Source organism: Chenopodium quinoa, unplaced genomic scaffold (assembly GCF_001683475.1).
Source record: "Chenopodium quinoa cultivar QQ74 unplaced genomic scaffold, ASM168347v1, whole genome shotgun sequence".
Classification (NCBI taxonomy): Eukaryota; Viridiplantae; Streptophyta; class Magnoliopsida; order Caryophyllales; family Amaranthaceae; genus Chenopodium; species Chenopodium quinoa.
The window spans coordinates 4,681,067-4,699,265 of NW_018745003.1; the positions used below are offsets into that span (position 1 = coordinate 4,681,067).

An 18,199-nucleotide genomic window follows, 5' to 3' on the forward strand; every position below is an offset into this window, starting at 1 on the left:
CCACGAGCCATCTGAGTTCAGCTTTGAATAACCCTTATGAGGAGGAGCCCATTTCCTGATGGTTGAGCTTGAAGATGCATTGGTAGTCAAGTGATCCTGTTTCATATTTAAAGTGTAATGATAGTCCACCAAAAATTTGTTAAAAGTCGATTTTAAAAACACCATTTTTTTCTCAAAAACAGTCATATTTCTTGAGTTCCACAGATGCCAAACTGCCACTACAAAAATGATTTTCCAGTTGGTGTCTTTGCTTAAATTAAAGGTTAACCACTCCGACAAACTGCAGTTGTAAAAGTTGGCATAATCAAAAACAGGAGAAGCAAAGTGTTGAAAGACTAAGGACCAAAAGGCAGAAGAGTTTGGACAATCTCTAAAGACATGAATGGCATTTTCAAGAGGGGCTTCACACCTAACACATGTTGGATCGAAAAAAGGAATTTTTTTTATGAGGGAAGAACCAACTGGTATAATATCCCTAACAACATTCCAAAGAAGCATTTTATATTTGAAGGGAACTGTTATTTTCCACAGACTTTTCCAAGAAAAAGTAGATAGAAAATTAGAGTTGAGATTGTAAATGGGGTTAGTCGAGTTGTAAGCAGATTTAATAGTAAAGCTCCCCATTTTATCCTTAGTCCACTTAATTCCATCTGGAACATGAACTAGAGAAGGAAGAGATATGCCAAAATTAAAGTAACTAAGGAGGGGGGAATGATATGAGAGATTTCTTTCAGGTGCCACTTCCTATTTCTGATAATATCAGAAACTCTCCAATGTCCCTTGGAGTCTGGAATCTTTATATTAGGGAGGAGGTAAATAGGACATTCCCCAATCCAGTGGTGGAACCATAAACAAGTGTCTTCCCCATTTCCAATATTAATGATAATACCCTCTTTAAGAACCGATCTTCCTGCAAGGATATCCTTCCAAATAATGGAATCAGAAGGTTTAGGGGAGTAGTCAATGAAATTGGCATATTTTAAATACTTGGAGGTTAGGATTTGAATCCACAATTTATGGGGCTGGGTGAGGATCTTCCATCCTAATTTAGCCATAAAAGAAAGATTCCATCTTTTAAGATCTCTTATGCCTAAACCACCTTTACCCATGGGGTCACATATAACCTTCCAACTAGTTCTAGGAACATATCTCGAACGGTTTACTCTATTCCAAAGAAATTGCTTACATTTTTTCTGAAGATCATTAAGAACACCACAAGGAATAACATTAGTTTGCATGATGTAAACAGGATAAGAATTCAAGACAGATTTGATTAAGGTACATCTTCTTGCCATATTTAAAAGTTTAGCTTGCCAGTTTCTGATTCTTAAGCAACTTTTATCTAAAAGAGGGAAAAAATCTTTTCCATTTAAGCGTTTATGAGAAATGATAACGCCTAGATATTTCCCAAAGCTAGTAGAATTAGTGATATTACATATGTCACATATGGATTTCCTTACATTATGATTCATCTTCTTTGGGAAAATTGCAGAAGATTTCATAATGTTGATAAATAATCCAGAAATGCTTTTAAATTGATCAAGAGTTTCCATCATGACTTTAATATTAGAAGATGAAGCCCTTCCAAAAAGGAAAACATCATCCGCATAGAAAAGATGATAAATGTTCACATCTTTAGCAATTTTCATAGGTTTCCAAGCACCTTGATCAACCTTCTGTTGAATAATAGAAGATAATCTGTCAAGGCAAAGAACAAAAATATAAGGAGATAAGGGATCTCCTTGACGAATACCCCTAGAAGGCTTAAAAGACTCTGTGATTTCCCCGTTCCAAAGAAGAGAATTGGTAGGAGAACAAATGCAGCTTAGAATAAGATTCACCAAGTTTGAGGGAAGATTAATGCTCATAAGAGTATCTCTTATGAAATCCCATTCTAAGCTATCAAAAGCTTTGGAAAGATCGACTTTTAAAGCCATAAGATTAGCTTGCTTGGAAGCCTTGTTGAAATGGTGGCAAACTTCCTTGATGATAATAACATTTTCCTCAATACTTCTATTAAGAATGAAGCTTGATTGAAAAGGACTAATAAGGGTATTCATGAAAGGTTTTAGGCGGTTGGAGATACATTTAGATATGATTTTGTAAATAGAGTTGCATAGGCCAATGGGTCTAAAATCTTTCATAGAAGAAGGAATGTCACATTTTGGGATGAGGGAGATGTAAGAATCATTAATACAATTTTTTATATTACCCCAATCAATTCCTTTTATATTGCAATTCCCAAAATTGAAAAACCTTCCTATTCCCGGTATTGTAGTTTCTCATTTATTTTCTTGTTTTACCAATTTTTTCATACACACACCTGCTAGCCTCTTTAATCAGTCAATTAGACGATTTTGAGGAAGGATTTCTTCAATGATAAAATTAATTGAGAAATTCTACATGATGGCCTTAAGGATTCAGTTTTTCTACGTGGAAGACGAACTTTTTTCCAACTCTCTTAAGTGACACCAAGGCTTTGAAAAATCAAGCATGGTGCCTTTTTTAAGGTTTAATGGTTAACCTTTATGGTTAAAATGGTTAATTTTTATTTTTTTTTATTAAAAAATTATTTTATAAACAATAAAATTAAAAAAAAAAAACCCCAATCACCAACCCAGCCACCACCAACTCGCCGAAACTCTAATCCCACAGGCCAGCCACCGCCCCAGACCTGTCCCTCTCCCTCACGCCGGCCGGCCGACCAGCCCTACCCCAGCCACTCCCTTTCCCTTCCCCGATTCGACCACCCTCCCCTTCCCCCTAACCGAAAATAAAGAATGAGATAAGATGCCGCTAACCGGGCGGCCGAAATTGTTGACGGGGACGGTGAGTTGGGCCGAAATCGAGACGGGGGAAGGGGAGGGAGGTCGAAATCGATGCGGGGGAAGGAGAGGGAGGCCAGAATCGCGACGGGAAGGGGAGAGTGGAAATCGGTATCGGGAAAGGGGAAGGGGGTTGGAATCGGAACGGGGAAGGGGAGGAGGGGCCGGAATTTGAACGGGGGAAGGGGAGGGGGCTAAGATCGGGACGGGGAGGGGGATTTTGGGGGTGGTTGATGGTTTCAGGGTGATGGGGAGGGGAGTCGGCGGTTCAAGGGGAGGGGAATGGTGGTTGGTGCGGCGCTCCAGCTGGGGGCAGGCAGGGGGGTCGGGCTGGTGGGGCTGCGTAGCCGTGGAAGGTGGTTGGGCTGGTAGGGGTAGTTTTTTAATTAATCACTTTTTTTTATTTTTTCTTTAAAAAAATAATTTTTTGAAATAAATTTTTTTAATTACTTATGGTTAACCAAAAATTAAAAAAGTTAGCCAAAAAATCAAAAATTAGGCACTATGCTTAATTTTTTAAAATCTTGGTGCCACTTAAGAGAGTTGGAAAAAAGTTTGTCTTTCACATAGAAAAATTGAATCCTTAAGGCCACCATGTAGAATTTGCCTTTATTATTTTAATATCAATAAATTTCTGCAATAATTTTATATTGCATTTAGTATTATGTATTTTTTTTTATTCTTAGGCGTGACGGTCCATACCAGGTATTGGGCCATAGTTACTCCAAGTTAAACAACTCCATCAAACCTTTTGGTTTTTTTTTTTTTCTTTTTTTTTTGTTTAACCATCAAACTTCTTTGATTAACAAAAAATTGAAAATAGAAAGGTGTTAATATGTGATCTCTCTCGAAAATCATCAGCTTTATTCCTTTTACAATGTTGACAAGAATAGTATTGAAGATTTACATTGAAAATATTTCAATTTACCCCAATTTTAATTTTTACTGGTATGTAATGTTCCAATTTTTATTTTTTCTTCAATTTTTTCTATTGTTTTCTTTCCCAGCTTGATCACCAGTTCACCACAACTCCCCAGCAATAATTATATATAAAAATCCAAGCTTTTGTTCAATTGCTCCTCGTTAGCTGTTAAAATTTCAATTTATGTGCTTTATTATCTAATTCTTGGGATTATTTATATATTAATTTTATTGTTTGGGGTTAAATATGTTGGTAATATTTTAATTTGCACTTCTGCCAATGCTATGGTTTCTTTATATGCTTTTCCTTTGATCCGAATGAACCACAAGGACATTATAAATTACAATTGGGGGAGTGGGGATTCGAACCCGTATACACAAGCCCTCAAGTCTTTGTTGCCGAGCCAAGACTTGGTTAGTTGCTATTATTCAATGTGAATTCCCCACAAAACTGTTAAGATTATAATGTCAGAAATTTGAAAAAATGGAGGAGCATTAATTAGAGTGGGATTTGAGTCATTTGACTTGTAATGAAAATTGAGAGGAAGATAGTGTCTTTGGGACAATTCCTTGCCTTTTGTGGACGCCCTATAAAAAACCTAGCAATACATTGGTGTGTTAAATACACTTCATTGAATGTCATTTGTTGATTGGATGTACGGTGAATTGGAACAACCTTTTTGTTATCGTAGGGATAAGGTTGCGTACATTTGGACCCATTTGACCCCGCGCAAGGCGGGATTCTCTGTATAGGTGTTGGGATGATGTTGATAGGTTTTTATGCTTAGGTGAGTTTGGTTGGGCTGTGTTTGTGTGTGTGCAGTGCATGTGTATGTTACTTTTATGAATGTTCTAAGAGTTTACAATTCCATCAATTTTTTCTTTGGCTTACTTAATCTTGCTTTTCTTTCACCAGGCAAGTATGCCCTATGGACTGGATGCATTAATTTGTTGAGATGGACTTTCTTTGGAATGTAATGAATATGTTTGTGATTTTGTTAGTCTAATTGACTAAATATGTGCTGTTAAATGGCTTTCTAACACAAGCATAATATGATTTTTTTTACTATCACGAAAGTGGATGATTGAACATTGGTTACTTAACCCATACTAGTGGCGAAGTGCTTAATTTCAAGTGAACACTGTCTATGTTTTGCACTCTTGATGGCTTAGGGTCAATCGTTGGTGCAAATGACTAGCTTATGTGTATCAATCAGATTGCAGTTTATCTGTGAATATTGTTGGAGTTGGAAGAAACTTGATGTTTGGCGACCATGCGTTCTTGTTGTGGCTTGTAGGTATCATTGTAAAAGCGTTGTCTGCAGGGTGAAAGCAACATCACTCTCTTTGATCATGTTTGGATGAGCCCTTGAATTTGAAGAACTAAGAACTGTACAAAAAGCCATCTGTTGAACTGGTGTTATTTTCATTCCTGACCAAGTTCATCGTCTGGTATGTTTACTACTTAGCTCGCTGTATGTTTTATATGTCAAAATCTGTTCAGTTTATCAGTTTTAAAGTCTAACAACTATTATCAGGAGCGGCATCTGCACCCTGTGTTTAGTTTTCTCTATCTATGCTTTTGTTTTCTAATGTCTAATGGCTCAATTTATGGCTCAGTTGACTAGATTAGAATGATTTGATATAGTATTTCTATTATAAATGTTTGAGTTTCACCTAAATCTTGATTGATAGCGAGGATTATATGTTGTGAGTCTTGTGACTTGGCTATTAGTGTTGGATTATATTCCTGTGTGTGTCTCTGTGTCAAACTCGACAAAGTTACGAAAATTTCGAACGTTTTTGCTAAAGTTTCTAGTAATCACATCCATGTGAATATCAAGCATTTGACATGAGTTCTTGTGTCTGGTAACTTAGAAGCTTAAGTGGCACAGTCTTATCACATCAATTTTTGTATCATAAAAGCAAACACACACAATTATCAAATACTGACATGAATTGGAATTTAACTTTTAAAAGCGTGACCATACAGATGTCTATAAATATCAATTCCAAAACTGAATCGATTCAATATAAAATACATTCCATAATTATTTGTTTTTCCTCAGAAACAATCGTTTTGATACTAAAGCTTCAGCGCATCTATTGTTCTGCGCCCTTGCGCATAGCTCTCAAAGAAAATCTGCCTAAACTCATGGATGTTGAACCTTTTATAGTTTTGTTGCTGATGAATACTGACCAATTCATTGACTGGTCCAATTTCCTTTTCATCTTCTGGAGTGCAAAATGCGGCCACTGATATCCTGTCTTTCGCAGCGTTTGTTACCACCCTATGTATTACGCTCTTGAATTCCCCGTTAGTCATAACCTGAAAAGAGAACATTCTTGAACATTATATAATTCTGACATATTTTATTCTTATCTTCTAGATTAATAAAATGATTAAATTATCTGTTTTTGGTTTCATGGGACTAAGGTCGATTTGCAAAAACTAGAGTTACCTCTCCTAAGTCACCAAAGTTGACGAACAAGGCTCCTGGAATGACTGGTACCCTATACCAGAGATTGTCTTTCAAGACTTGTAGACCTTCAACCTCTTTATCTGGTAAGAGAAATGTCATTGTTGCACCATCTGAATGTGGTTTGAGCCCAAGAACACGCTCAGGGCATGGGCAACGAGGATACAGGGTGATTCTTCCGGTTATTGGTCCTTGCTTCCCTTGATGTTTTAAGAAGCAGTCTTCTTCTAAGTTCAGTGACCTTGCCATTGCCTTATAGAAACCCTCAGTCATTGCTGCCAGCTTATTTGAGTACTCATCTATCATTCCCCTGTCAAATTCACAACAAAAGTCACAATCTGTCAATGTTGATCCTTGAGATGACATTGCTCAGAATTTCTGTACATTTTGCTCAACAAAAGTATGAATTATCTTAAGAATTTACCCAAATTTCTCCGGCTTTGTTGGCCTGAATTGGAGCTTCCGCTTTTTCTCTGGGTAAAGTGTAAGAAATAGCCTGTCATTCCAATTGATAGTTTGAGCCCCTGCAAAAACTGAATCACTTCCATACCCTTGGAAAACATCATCTGCTGCAGAGCACTTGAGCTTCTCTTCTAGGGGAAGCGCGAAGAATTGTTTAGAAACTTCAATCAACTCTTCAAGGAATGAGGTGTCCATCCCATGATTTATGACCTATAAATACAAATTTCTAATTTGCATCAACTCTTGCAAATTACATAATATTTAATCTTATGATTCAAATAATCATTTGTATACTACTGCATGGATCATGATCATCAGTTATCTCAATTTTAATTTTTAATGGTTTAAGAATGAAACTCCTATCAAGTTATTTTGGGTTGTACAAAAGAAATTCAAGTTACATAAAGGTCAACAACAGCAAAAGCCTATAATTAATCCAGTTCAGATAGGGTCTAGAGAGCTTCAAATGTACTCAATTTTGCTATCAATTTGTCATGCTGCAAGTAATGATAATTCACCCCCACCCCCCCACAGATAAAAGAATGAAAAAGATGTTGAAGACAATGTTTTGACTTTTGATTGTTCCTACTTGAATTTGGATCTTTCTCCAGTTGTGGTCGTAGCGTACCTGAAAGCAACCCCATTCAGAAAGGGCTGACTGAAGCTTTGCGAGTTCCTGTGTCGAGGAAGAGAGGAGTGAAAAATCAATGAGCAGATTATCCCTCCACAATTCAGGGGCATCAATGGCTTCAGGGAAACCATCTTTGTGGAGGTATATCTCTGGTATTTCATCACCATTTTTTGTCAGTTCTTGAACTAGCTTTGATGTTAATTCTTCTTTTGTTATGGAAGCTGGTTCTGGCATTGTAGCAGTAGTAGAATTAGTAGTATTACCAATTGAAAAGCTTGTGGTTGGGGAACTTATTTTCTGGGCTACTCTGTGTTTTTGTGAAATTTGATTTGCAGTATCAGATTAGCTGGGTAGTCTATTTATCAAGTTAATTAATATCAGCAGGTAAGACAATGACAAAGATGGGTTATTTTTATATAAATATTTCAGTGTCCCTTGCCATATCCTAGCAGTAGATGAAGCTGGCTTTCCCTTCTTTAGAGCATTAGACTTTTGACTTTGGTTTCTCCTTGTAAAGATGATGTATAATAATATTAATGATTTTGTTTTAAATGGTTTGCTAGTTTTTAAAACTTTAAGTGAAATTTTGCATTAAACATGCTTTCCCTTCTTTAATCTGTGCATGGGTTCGGTTTTGAGTACTTATTACTAAAATTAAAATTTTATTGGTATTGGATAATCGTTTAGTGGTTGTTTGATTGACATGTAAAAATACAAAAGTTGTACTTTATAAGAAATTGAAAAATGACTTAGTTACGTTGACCGTAAGAAATACGATTCATGTATTTTCTGAAAGTGTAACATACATAAGACATAACTATGCTTGGTAAATAAAACTTATTTACTACTGCCCAAAAAAACAATGTAAAACTTTTTATAAAGAATTGTGACTTTGTAAATTGCATATTTTTAAGAAGTTGAACTTCCTTTATCGAAACATAATAGTTTCAAACATTTTGATTATTGATTGAGCTCGACAATTAAGTTTGTGGTCCTTTCCTTTTTAACCAAATCTGGACTGAACTTTAATTTTTCTCAATTAATTTAGAGTTCCATATTGGGTATAAATTATTTAAAGAGAAACAAGGATAGTACTCCACTGTTTAATTTTTCCCAAATGAATTTGGCACATATTTCTCTATGTTTCCTATAGGAAAAGAGGTATTACCTGCCCCAGAAGAATGATCCTACTGTTCAAGACTTCAAGTTCTATGTAATAACTTAGAAAATACTAACTGTGAGTATTTTTTGTCTGGATCTTTTTATTTATTAAAGGACAAAAAAAGAAGTCAACAGGAACATGTAGTAATTTTTTTTGTTTATTGTGACCATCTTTATAATTGGAATAATAGTCTGGCGCTGGCAAACGAGTCCTCCGAATGAAGTTTGATTGAGCTCAATACTGTTCATGTCATGTTTGGGTGATACGTATTTTGGCTTACTTTGGGTCGGTTTTAGTTATATTGATCTCATTCATCTTTTCATTGAGCCAACTTTGGTTCTAAACAAAATCAGGTCACGTAATTCAGGTTTTGTTTAGGTCTAGATCAAGTAATCAGGTACAAGTGAATTTTGTCAAGTTCATTGGTACGTTTTTTTTATAGAAAAATAAAATAATTGTACTCTATACTAGCTTGAATAAGATTTATCATCACTGTTCACAGCTCACAAGTGACTCACACTCACAAATAACTAAATAAGTAATGCCAGTTTGCTCAAATAAGGAAGTGCCCTGTAGCCAACGAATCAACCATCTTGGTCTGCAAATTTGCCACAATGTTTGATAATTTTACATGTGCATTAATTGTTGCACAAGCCAACACATGTATTTCTTTGCTTCTATCTTCTGTCACTGTTATTACTCCTCCCATTTTTTTAATATCTGCATTGAAGTTTGAAGTTTGTTTTTGTTTAAATATTATTAATGCATATACTGATTTTATATGACTTAATTTGCACATAATTATTAGTCTGTCAAGTTTGTTTTGGGTCGAATTTGAGGTAAATTCATTTTCATGTCAGAAAGTTCTGTCCAAGATCCTACCAATTTATTTTATTAATAAAGACCCTACATTTTTTTTTTGGTGGGTTCTTGTTTGGTTCATTTTTAAATGGGCCGAGTATATTGTGGGAATGGGCCTCAATATATGGCCTCATCCTAGCTTCCCTGATATTCAAGAAATGATGCTGGCCCAATTTGGTTGGGTACACTTTTGAAAAATAGCCCAAATGCATATATTAGTAACATTTCTCTCTGTGGTTTATGTTACTTGGTTTTACTCTTGGTAGCAGCTCAACATGGTGCTCTGTCTTAATTGATTTTCCTATTGTTCCAAGTTCCAACGTCTTACAATAAAACTTTTACCATTGTTTCACTAAATTATCATTTTAGTTAGTCATATCCTTCCCTTCTCCCACTTCATTATAGTGAGGGTATTTGGAAATCTGATGACATTATATTTTTAGAAAATGTGACAATTTTTCTAAATATCAAAAAATAATACAAGACTGACATTAGAGTATTACTTAAACGATCCGATTATTAAGTATGCTCCAGACTTCTAGTCTAGGTTTTATTTAAAGATGGAAACTACAAGGCCAAGCAACCTTAGAACCAATCTGACCCCCTCAATGAGAATTTCTATGAACAGGAATTCTCTCCTTAGAAAAGTCATGAAGGCTTATTTTGAGCTAGGTTGTAGTTGTAGTCAAAGATGAAATCATCAACATACTAAAGCTTAAATGCATCAAGTGGCCTATGGTCTAGTGCATGGCTCTTGAAGAATGTCCGCTGAAACTCGTAGATGTTAAACTTCTTGTAGAGTTGAGGCTTGTGGACACTGATTAGCTTGCTGAAAGGTCCAATTTCCTGATCCTTATCTGGGTGGAAGAATGCAGCCACTGATATCCTCTCACTTAAAGAACTTGTGACCACCCTATGCATGGCACTCTTAAACACCCCGTTAGTCATTACCTGCATACGTCAATAATACTTATTTAGAAGTTAGTATTATATAAACTAATTATCACTAAATTGTATTTGGTGAGGAGCGCTGATTATGCTTGAGAAACAACATTATCATTCCAATACCAATTTTTTTGGTGTTACATTCACTTTTTATGGTTTAATATTAAGATTTGCGGTGTACATGATTATTGATGTTGGATAATGGTGGTGGAACGGTATTTCTAATGGCTCAGGATCATTCTATTTATCCTCAAAATTGGTATCATGACAGCTAGATGTATATATGTATAAAGAATCATATTTTTTTCCTACTGTGTGGGTTGATATCATGACATGAACATATCTGAGTGCAAAGAAATTGGGTTTGAAATACCTCTCCTAAATCACCAAGGTTGACAAACAAGGCTCCAGGAGAGGTTGGAACTTTGTACCAAATATCATCTTTCTGAACTTGGAGGCCTTCAACACCTTTCTGTGGTAAGATAATCGACATAGTTGTTCCATCTGTATGTGGTAGGAACCCAAGAACATGTTTAGGGCTTGAGCAACGTGGGTAGAAGCTGAACTTTCCTACTACAAGTCCTTTTTTCCCTTGAGAGTTTAAGAAGCAATCCTCTTCTAAGTTCAAGGACCTCGCCATCGCCCTGTAAATAGTCTCCTGTATGCTTACAATTCTTTTCGAGTAGTCATCTAACAATCCTCTGCCATTATAGTATATGCTTAGAATGGGTTGTGATCTATTTTAAGGGGAAATAAAGTTAAAGGGGGGGGGGGGGGGTAATAGCTTGTGAGTTACCTGAATTTTTCTGGTTTCTGAGGCCAGAATTGAAGCTTTTGGTCTTCTTCAGGGTGAAGTGTAAGAAATAACCTATCATTCCAGCTGGCTATATTCTTAATATCTCCATAAATTGAATCATTCCCATAACCTTGGAAGATGTCATCTGATCCAGAGCTCTTGATCTTTTCCTCTAGGGGAAGCGCGAAGAATTGCCTTGAAACTTCAATCAAGCTGTTTAGAAAGGAGCTATCTATCCCATGGTTTATGACCTGTAGAAAGAAGTAAAGCTCTTGTTGGCTCTAATTGTTATACAATAAATGCTTATTTTGTGATATAAAAAGCACTGCCTATTATGCAAATGGTGTAATATATTGACTTCTTCTTCTTCTTTTTTTTTTTCCTTTTTTTTTTTTAATTTAAAAAAGTTGGTATTAAACTGAGACACCTATCTTAGGCATTGATTTAAAGCACTATCTTTTATGCAAGTTTTCTTATAATGTTGGTGTCCTTTGAAGTGCCAAAAATATGATTGAATGATCCCAACAAACAGGCAAGCACATGCATAAGACATAATACATCTGTATGACACATTGTATATAAAAGAATTGAGTCAAATATAGTTAGTTATGATGATGATCAAGGTGAAATTGGCTGATATTATATAGCTACTGATTTTTCTCTGAATTCCCTCATTTTTTTTGGGGTGACTAAGCTCTAACTAACTTGTCTTTGGTTTATCAGATTGTATAAGCATACTGAAAGCAACCCCATTGAGGGAGAGCTGATCGGATTTTTTCGAGTTCCAGTGTTGAGTTTGAAGAGAGAAGAGATAGATCAATAAGCAAACCATCCCTCTACAAATCAGGGGCATCAATGGCTTCAGGGAAACCATCTTTGTGGAGGTATTTTTCTGGTATTTCATCACCTTTAGTGGCTATCTCTTGAACTAGCTTTGCTGCTACTTCTTGTTTGGCTAGTGGAGCAGGTTCTGCCATTGTAGTTCATAGTATTGTTGAAATTTCTGGTTGAAAACATATGCTAGTAGTAATATATATACCAAAATGTAGAAGCTTATCATGTATAGAAGTGTAGCACTTTAAAAAAATGGCCGATTTAAATGTGTAGCTTAATAAAAAGGGGAGGGGTGGGCCAAGGGTGGTTGGGGGGGGGGGGTGTTGGAGGGGGAGTACCATTCTAGAATTTGATAGTGTGTTCAATGATGGCTATAAGTACAAATGGTATTCTGGCTTGATATTTAATCGATATTTGTGTACTGCTTTTATTCTCTTACAATATGACAATTCTCAATAAAGCGATAGGACAATACTTCCTTTGTTTTCTTTTATTTGCAACACAGCCTCTAGGACACGTTTTTTCAAGAGGTGATTAGAGTAGGTAAACGAATGAATTTATCAAAATAATTTTAACAGATGGAATAGGGAAGGGTCAGTTATTACATGTATAAGTTATTTTGATTAGTTTATCCATTTACATCATCTAATCTCAAGTATGTGACGTAAGGGTTTGTTGCAAATTACAGAAAACAGTATATTAGTACTGGACACAAGTGGTATATAGACAAATACTTTTATTAAGTGTAGAAATGAAAAATAATAAAAACATCTATTTCAGGATGGAGAGAGTACACTTGGCTTGGGAAGTATTTGGAGAGGACGCATACAATCACAAGCTATGTTACACATACTCTTCATTTCACTTCAAGTGCCATGTCGTTTCCTGGATACTCACACATATCCACATTGGTACAACAACATATGGCACTTCTATTTGGACCAAGAAAATGGGAAATTTTCATACGTAAGCAACTCTCAATTATAGGAACATATTGAATACCCAAGTCCAAGTATCATCGAGTACTAATGAACAATTCTTATCAAACTCAGAAGAAAAGTTCTGCTGAATACGCTACTCTTCTGAAAAAGTGAAGCACCCATGAAATAGATTGGAAATGAGTTATACTCTAATGAAGAGTAGATACTAAACTTTGAATGCATCAAGTGCTCTTAAGCCTAGACTAAAACTCTCATAGATTTTTGGCCTATATTCTTTCATGTTAAACTTCCTGTAGAGTTGGGGCTGGTCAGCACTAATCAATTCGCTTAGGGGTTCAACTTCATCATTGTCCGAGTTGAAAAACATGACCACAGATATCCTATCTTTTGCAGAATTCGCACTTACCCTGTGCACTGCACTCTTAAATACTCCATTAGTAAAAGCCTGCAAAGTGAAAACATAACAATCCTTTGGTTTCATTGTATGACAACTGATAAGTAACTTTTAAGTGGAAAATGGTTAGTTAGTTATTATTATGGGTTGCTGTGAATGTGCAGAGAGCACACTTACCTCTCCTAACTCGCCGAAGTTGATAAACAGTGCTCCTGGGATGAGAGGGACCTTGTACCATTTACCATCATTCAAGATTTGGAGACCTTCTACCTCTGGCAAGAGATACGTCATCATCATGTGGTCTGAGTGTGCTTTTGTTCCCAGAATACGTTCAGGACATGGGCAACGAGGATAAAGGTTGAACCTTGCTATTGCTGGTCCATGTTTCCCGAACTCTAGGCAGTTTTCTTGTAAGCCAAGTGACCTTGACATTGCTTTGCAGAGAACCTTATTGACCGTCGATATGTTTTTTGCATACTCCTCTATCATTTCCCTGCCAATATTTGTGATCTTACTCTTAGAGTCTCAGTACTGATATTGGAATGATGTTAGGAATCTAAAGTTGATTACCTGAATTTCTCTGGCTTCTGTGGCCAGCATTCAAGCCTGAGTCTTTCCTTTGGATGGAGAAAAAGAAAAAGCCTATCATTCCAATTTCGTGTTTGAGAACCTGAATAAGCTGAATCTGTGCCATACCCTTGAACGATGTCGTCTACTGCGGAGTAATTCAGTTTCTCCTCTAAGGGAAGTGCGAAGAATTGTTTGGAAACTTCAAACAAATCTTCAAGGAATGAGACTTCTATCCCATGATTTATGACCTATTTAATAAATATAAAATAGGAAGTGTTGAAAAAAAAAAGCGCAAGCTTTATATTTTGAATCAAAGTACAATAATCTATAATTTTGATACTTTATTGATTCTCATTGTTCATTTAGTGTACTTTTATGATTGGTTTAAATATTCTTTTTACTAACGTGCCAAAGATCAATTTACTAATATTTTCTCATATGCTTGTCAAAATTAGGGTGTTAGCAAAAGAAACAGTGATTTACTTCATGTTTTGTAGAAAGATAGAATGAACGAGAGAGGCGGGAAGAAATTAAGCTTACCTGAAAGCAACCCCATTTGGAGAGAGCCAATCGGAGCTTTGTGAGTTCCGTTTCAGAGTACGACGAGAGGAGGGAAAAATCAATGAGCAAATCACCTCTCCACAGATCAGGGGCATCAATGGCTTCAGGGAAACCATCTTTGCGGAAAAAGTCCTCTGGTATTTCATCTCCTTTTTTAGCTATCTCCTGAACTAACTTTGATGCTAGTTCTTGTTTGGTCAAGGGAGCAACTCCTGCCATTGTCATTGCCATTTTTGTAAACCAATAGTACTACTTATTATGTAATGATAGTAAAATAGTAATAGTTGTATTAGCTGCTGCCTATATATAAAAGAAGAATTACAGAAATGTCATTACTAAATTATCATTTTAGATTGTTGGATCAAACCTAATAAACGGCTGAGTTTGGTTCTTATATAAGATTGGGTTCTTACATGAGCCTTCCTCTATATATATATATATATAGTAATAGTTGTATTAGCTGCTGCCTATATATATATATATATATATATATATATATATATATATATATATATATATATATATGTTCATATTATATGCTTGAAGAATGAATTTTCTGGCCTTTTGTAATTTATGTGATTAGTCTGATTACTCGTATCATTTTGATGCAGAATTTATTTAGTTGCCGGTTTTAAATTTTGATACTCTCCGTTTTTATAGTTGTCGAATTTGACTTTTGGCGCTATTTATGAATTTTGCTTTGACCGTATTTTTTTTTTTTGTTATACCAACTTTGTTTCATATAATTTGTAACTTTGGAGGTCGCATGGTCTCCTAGTTAAAATTTGTTTGTGAGTGTAAAGTAGAGAGAGAGAGAAATATGAATTCATGAGATAAGGAGAGAGATCGAGAGAAATAACAACTTATAAAGGAAAGAAAATATTTGTTGCAAATAATGTGTAGCATCTATTTTTGGCAAAATTTGCAAATAATATGAAGCAGAGTTAGTTTTACACATATTATGATGTAAAAATGTTATTGGATTCATCTTAATTTTATTTTTTAAATCAAACTTCTATAAGCTGATCATAAAAGATTATCGAAGACATTAATAGTCAAAAATGTATGTCGGCAATTTTGCTAGTTGCAGTTGAACAACTAAAAATAAGAGAATAAATAAACTCTGTATTAGTAACTTGCTGATAAAACAAATCAATTGTTGGTTACTTTTAATACTAGCTGACAAAGCAAATCAATTATCACTAAGCTAACTGATTAGCAAATCAATTCTTGATTATTTTTAATATTGGTAGGTAAAACAATCAATGTTTTTCTTTTGTCATTCACTTGCATGCCAAATACAAACACTAATATATATGGGAATTCAACTTGGTGTCTGTGACGGTGTTTTCGATGCATTTATAAAATTGAATGATTACTTTAAAAAATCAGGATGGTTGGATTTTTGTGGCCATTGCTGATTTTATGACAGATACCAATTTACCATGGACAGAGGACTGAAATCAATTATGTGTGTTTTCTTGGCAGTTATATAGCTTGAAGTTTTTTTAACAAAAACAATTCGTATGATTTTTTTATTTATTTTTTTTTAATTATTATTGGTTGATTTCAAACAAGCATGTTATTATGAATTTGTCATAAGAAATTTAAGTATAAAACTTTGTACTTTTTAAATTTGAATGGTAATATTTAATTGCATATTTTGGAGAGGCCTAATATTTTACTGCATTAGGTAGGCCTAAGTTTTGGAGCCTTGGCCAATAATTGTGATCCAACTATAATGATTTCATGACAGTATCTCGTGCTTTCTTAGAGATTATATTGTCTTTGGTGGTTGTTTAATCTTGTTGATTTTTTATGCAGTCATTTCATTTTTTCGAAACCATATGATAATGTCCAAGTGATTCACGTTGTGATTTTTCCCTCTTAGTAGTAGCTAAGACATTGCTAATATTTTATGATTTGTAGGCTTTAGCTTTTTAAGTGTAAAGGTGTACAATGCTAACTGAACTCAGAATCAAATTGATTTACTCTATCTGAAGTTCTATTCTGCAAGACTACAAACATGCTTGACAGTCAAACGCAAACTAGTTTTACCCTTAAAAGTAGAAGATTCGCCATTTTGAATGCATCAAGTACTCTACAAGGTCTACGCCCTTTTCTAACAATTTGAATGAATAGAGTCACGCTGATCATCTCATTGATCATTAAATAACTTTTGAGGGGCACTTTAAAAACAAAAACTGCAAAACTGCCAGGATTTCATTTTAATCAGGCTTTTTTAATTGGATATTCATTATAGATTTGATTTACTGAGTTTGGGTTGCAATGTAGAGTGCAAGCATTATTTATGGTTATGAATAACATAAATTTGAGTAGGGTATTATAAAACCACTGATTTCATTTTTTTTTTTTATCAGAGCTCTACGAGTTCAGCTCCAGCAGCAGGTGCTGTGGAATAAAAGTAGATTTCAAAGAGCGTACTATGTAATCTGCTATTCATAAAATCAGAAGTTAAGGGCATGAACAATGGTTTCATCAAAACCACCTTTGTGCAGGAAGTTCTCTGGTATGTCATCACTCATTCTGCCTCCCTCTTGATCCAGAATTTCAGCTTGGATTACTACTAACTCATGCTTAGATCTATGCCTATTTTAGTTATATGCTTGGGTTCCCCTTATAGGTTTCTTGATCCAGCATTTCAGCTTGGATTACAACTAACTCATGCTTAGATCAATGACCAGATTCTCTCGCTACAAATCAGGGGCATCAACGGCTTCAGGAAGACCATCTTTGCAAAGGTATTCCTCTCCCATTTTATCGCCTTTTTAGCTATCTCTTGAACTAGCATTGATTCTAATTCTTGTTTAAGGAAGAACTTCTGTCATTGCTACTGTAGTAATAGACTAGTAGTATATATAAGACAATTTTTAGTCAACTTCTAGGCTTTTGTATTTTTTATGGGATTATTCAATGTAGTAGTGCTTTGTATAATCTAAAATCACACGTTTGAGCTAGGAGAAAAGCAACCCCATTGAGAAAGAGTTGATCGGAGCTTTTCGAGTTCTGGTGCTGAGGAAGAGGAGAGAAGAGAGAAATCAATGAGAAGATCATCTCTCCATAGATCATCAGGAGCGTCAATGGAATTAGGGAAGCCATCTTTGTAGAGGTACTCTTCTGGTATATCGTCTCCTTTAGTAGCTAGTTCTTGGACTATCTTTGATGCTCTTAAAGGAACATTTTCAGCCATTGTTAAAGTACATGCTAAGCATGTAGTAATTAGTTTATTAGAGTAGCAAGCAAGTATAGCCAAGGCAAGAGTTGTGATTGTGACAAGGATTATTGGTAGGATCGGATCGGATCAAATCAGATTAAATTGGTTCTAATCATTCAAGGGAGACACTAGAAGCCGAGATTTGTTGAATTCTCTGGATTTTTTATGACTAAAAAAAAAAGCTTATGGCAACATATCAATACTCTATGTTTTGATGGTTTCACGTGTTTTAATATTATTAGAAGTTGGTGGAAATGAGGGAGAGAATTGTCCCCTAAAGATATAATAATGTCCTTTGCACTAAAGTAAAAAGTATTACTTGTATATGAATATGATGCTTTAAGTAATCAAACACAACTTTACATACTAATGTCTAGCAAATAAAGTAGGCCTCACTTGATAAATTATCTTACCTTATATTTTAAAAGTTAAGATTCGAATTCTACTAAATGAGACTACATGAAAGAGGGATTCCTTTACCCTCCTCGAGCACCCACCCTACCTCCAAATATTAAAGTTTCCAAGAACTTTGTCGCGCTTCCCTTAGAGAACAAGATCAAGTGTCCCGCAAGGCCGCAATA

At 35.2% G+C, this 18,199-nt stretch overlaps 2 protein-coding genes, 2 long non-coding RNA genes and 1 pseudogene across 4 annotated transcripts; 2 read left to right on the forward strand and 3 right to left on the reverse strand.

The window, feature by feature from the left end:
• The first annotated feature begins 4,463 nt into the window (after positions 1 to 4,463).
• On the forward strand, positions 4,464 to 12,780 carry LOC110708036. The gene is made up of 4 exons (XR_002508632.1): positions 4,464 to 5,198; positions 7,300 to 7,460; positions 11,807 to 11,967; positions 12,698 to 12,780. It is a non-coding gene; the product is annotated as an uncharacterized LOC110708036 (long non-coding RNA).
• On the reverse strand, positions 5,686 to 7,763 carry LOC110708034 (protein SRG1-like). Its single transcript, XM_021886133.1, has 4 exons — positions 7,317 to 7,763; positions 6,651 to 6,898; positions 6,209 to 6,536; positions 5,686 to 6,075 (listed from the first exon to the last, which is right to left on the reverse strand). Exons 1-4 carry the CDS (start codon positions 7,551 to 7,553, stop codon positions 5,833 to 5,835), a joined length of 1,056 nt encoding a protein of 351 aa, XP_021741825.1. The 5' UTR covers positions 7,554 to 7,763; the 3' UTR covers positions 5,686 to 5,832.
• Positions 9,774 to 12,193, reverse strand: LOC110708035 (annotated as a pseudogene).
• LOC110708033 (probable 2-oxoglutarate-dependent dioxygenase ANS) lies at positions 12,637 to 14,760 on the reverse strand. The gene is made up of 4 exons (XM_021886132.1): positions 14,363 to 14,760; positions 13,823 to 14,070; positions 13,430 to 13,745; positions 12,637 to 13,303 (listed from the first exon to the last, which is right to left on the reverse strand). The coding sequence occupies exons 1-4, from the start codon at positions 14,612 to 14,614 to the stop codon at positions 13,064 to 13,066; spliced, it is 1,056 nt and encodes a 351-aa protein (XP_021741824.1). The 5' UTR covers positions 14,615 to 14,760; the 3' UTR covers positions 12,637 to 13,063.
• A 1,831-nt stretch (positions 14,761 to 16,591) lies between these two features.
• Positions 16,592 to 17,983, forward strand: LOC110707656. Its single transcript, XR_002508577.1, has 3 exons — positions 16,592 to 16,913; positions 17,077 to 17,145; positions 17,363 to 17,983. It is a non-coding gene; the product is annotated as an uncharacterized LOC110707656 (long non-coding RNA).
• The last annotated feature ends 216 nt before the right edge of the window (positions 17,984 to 18,199 follow it).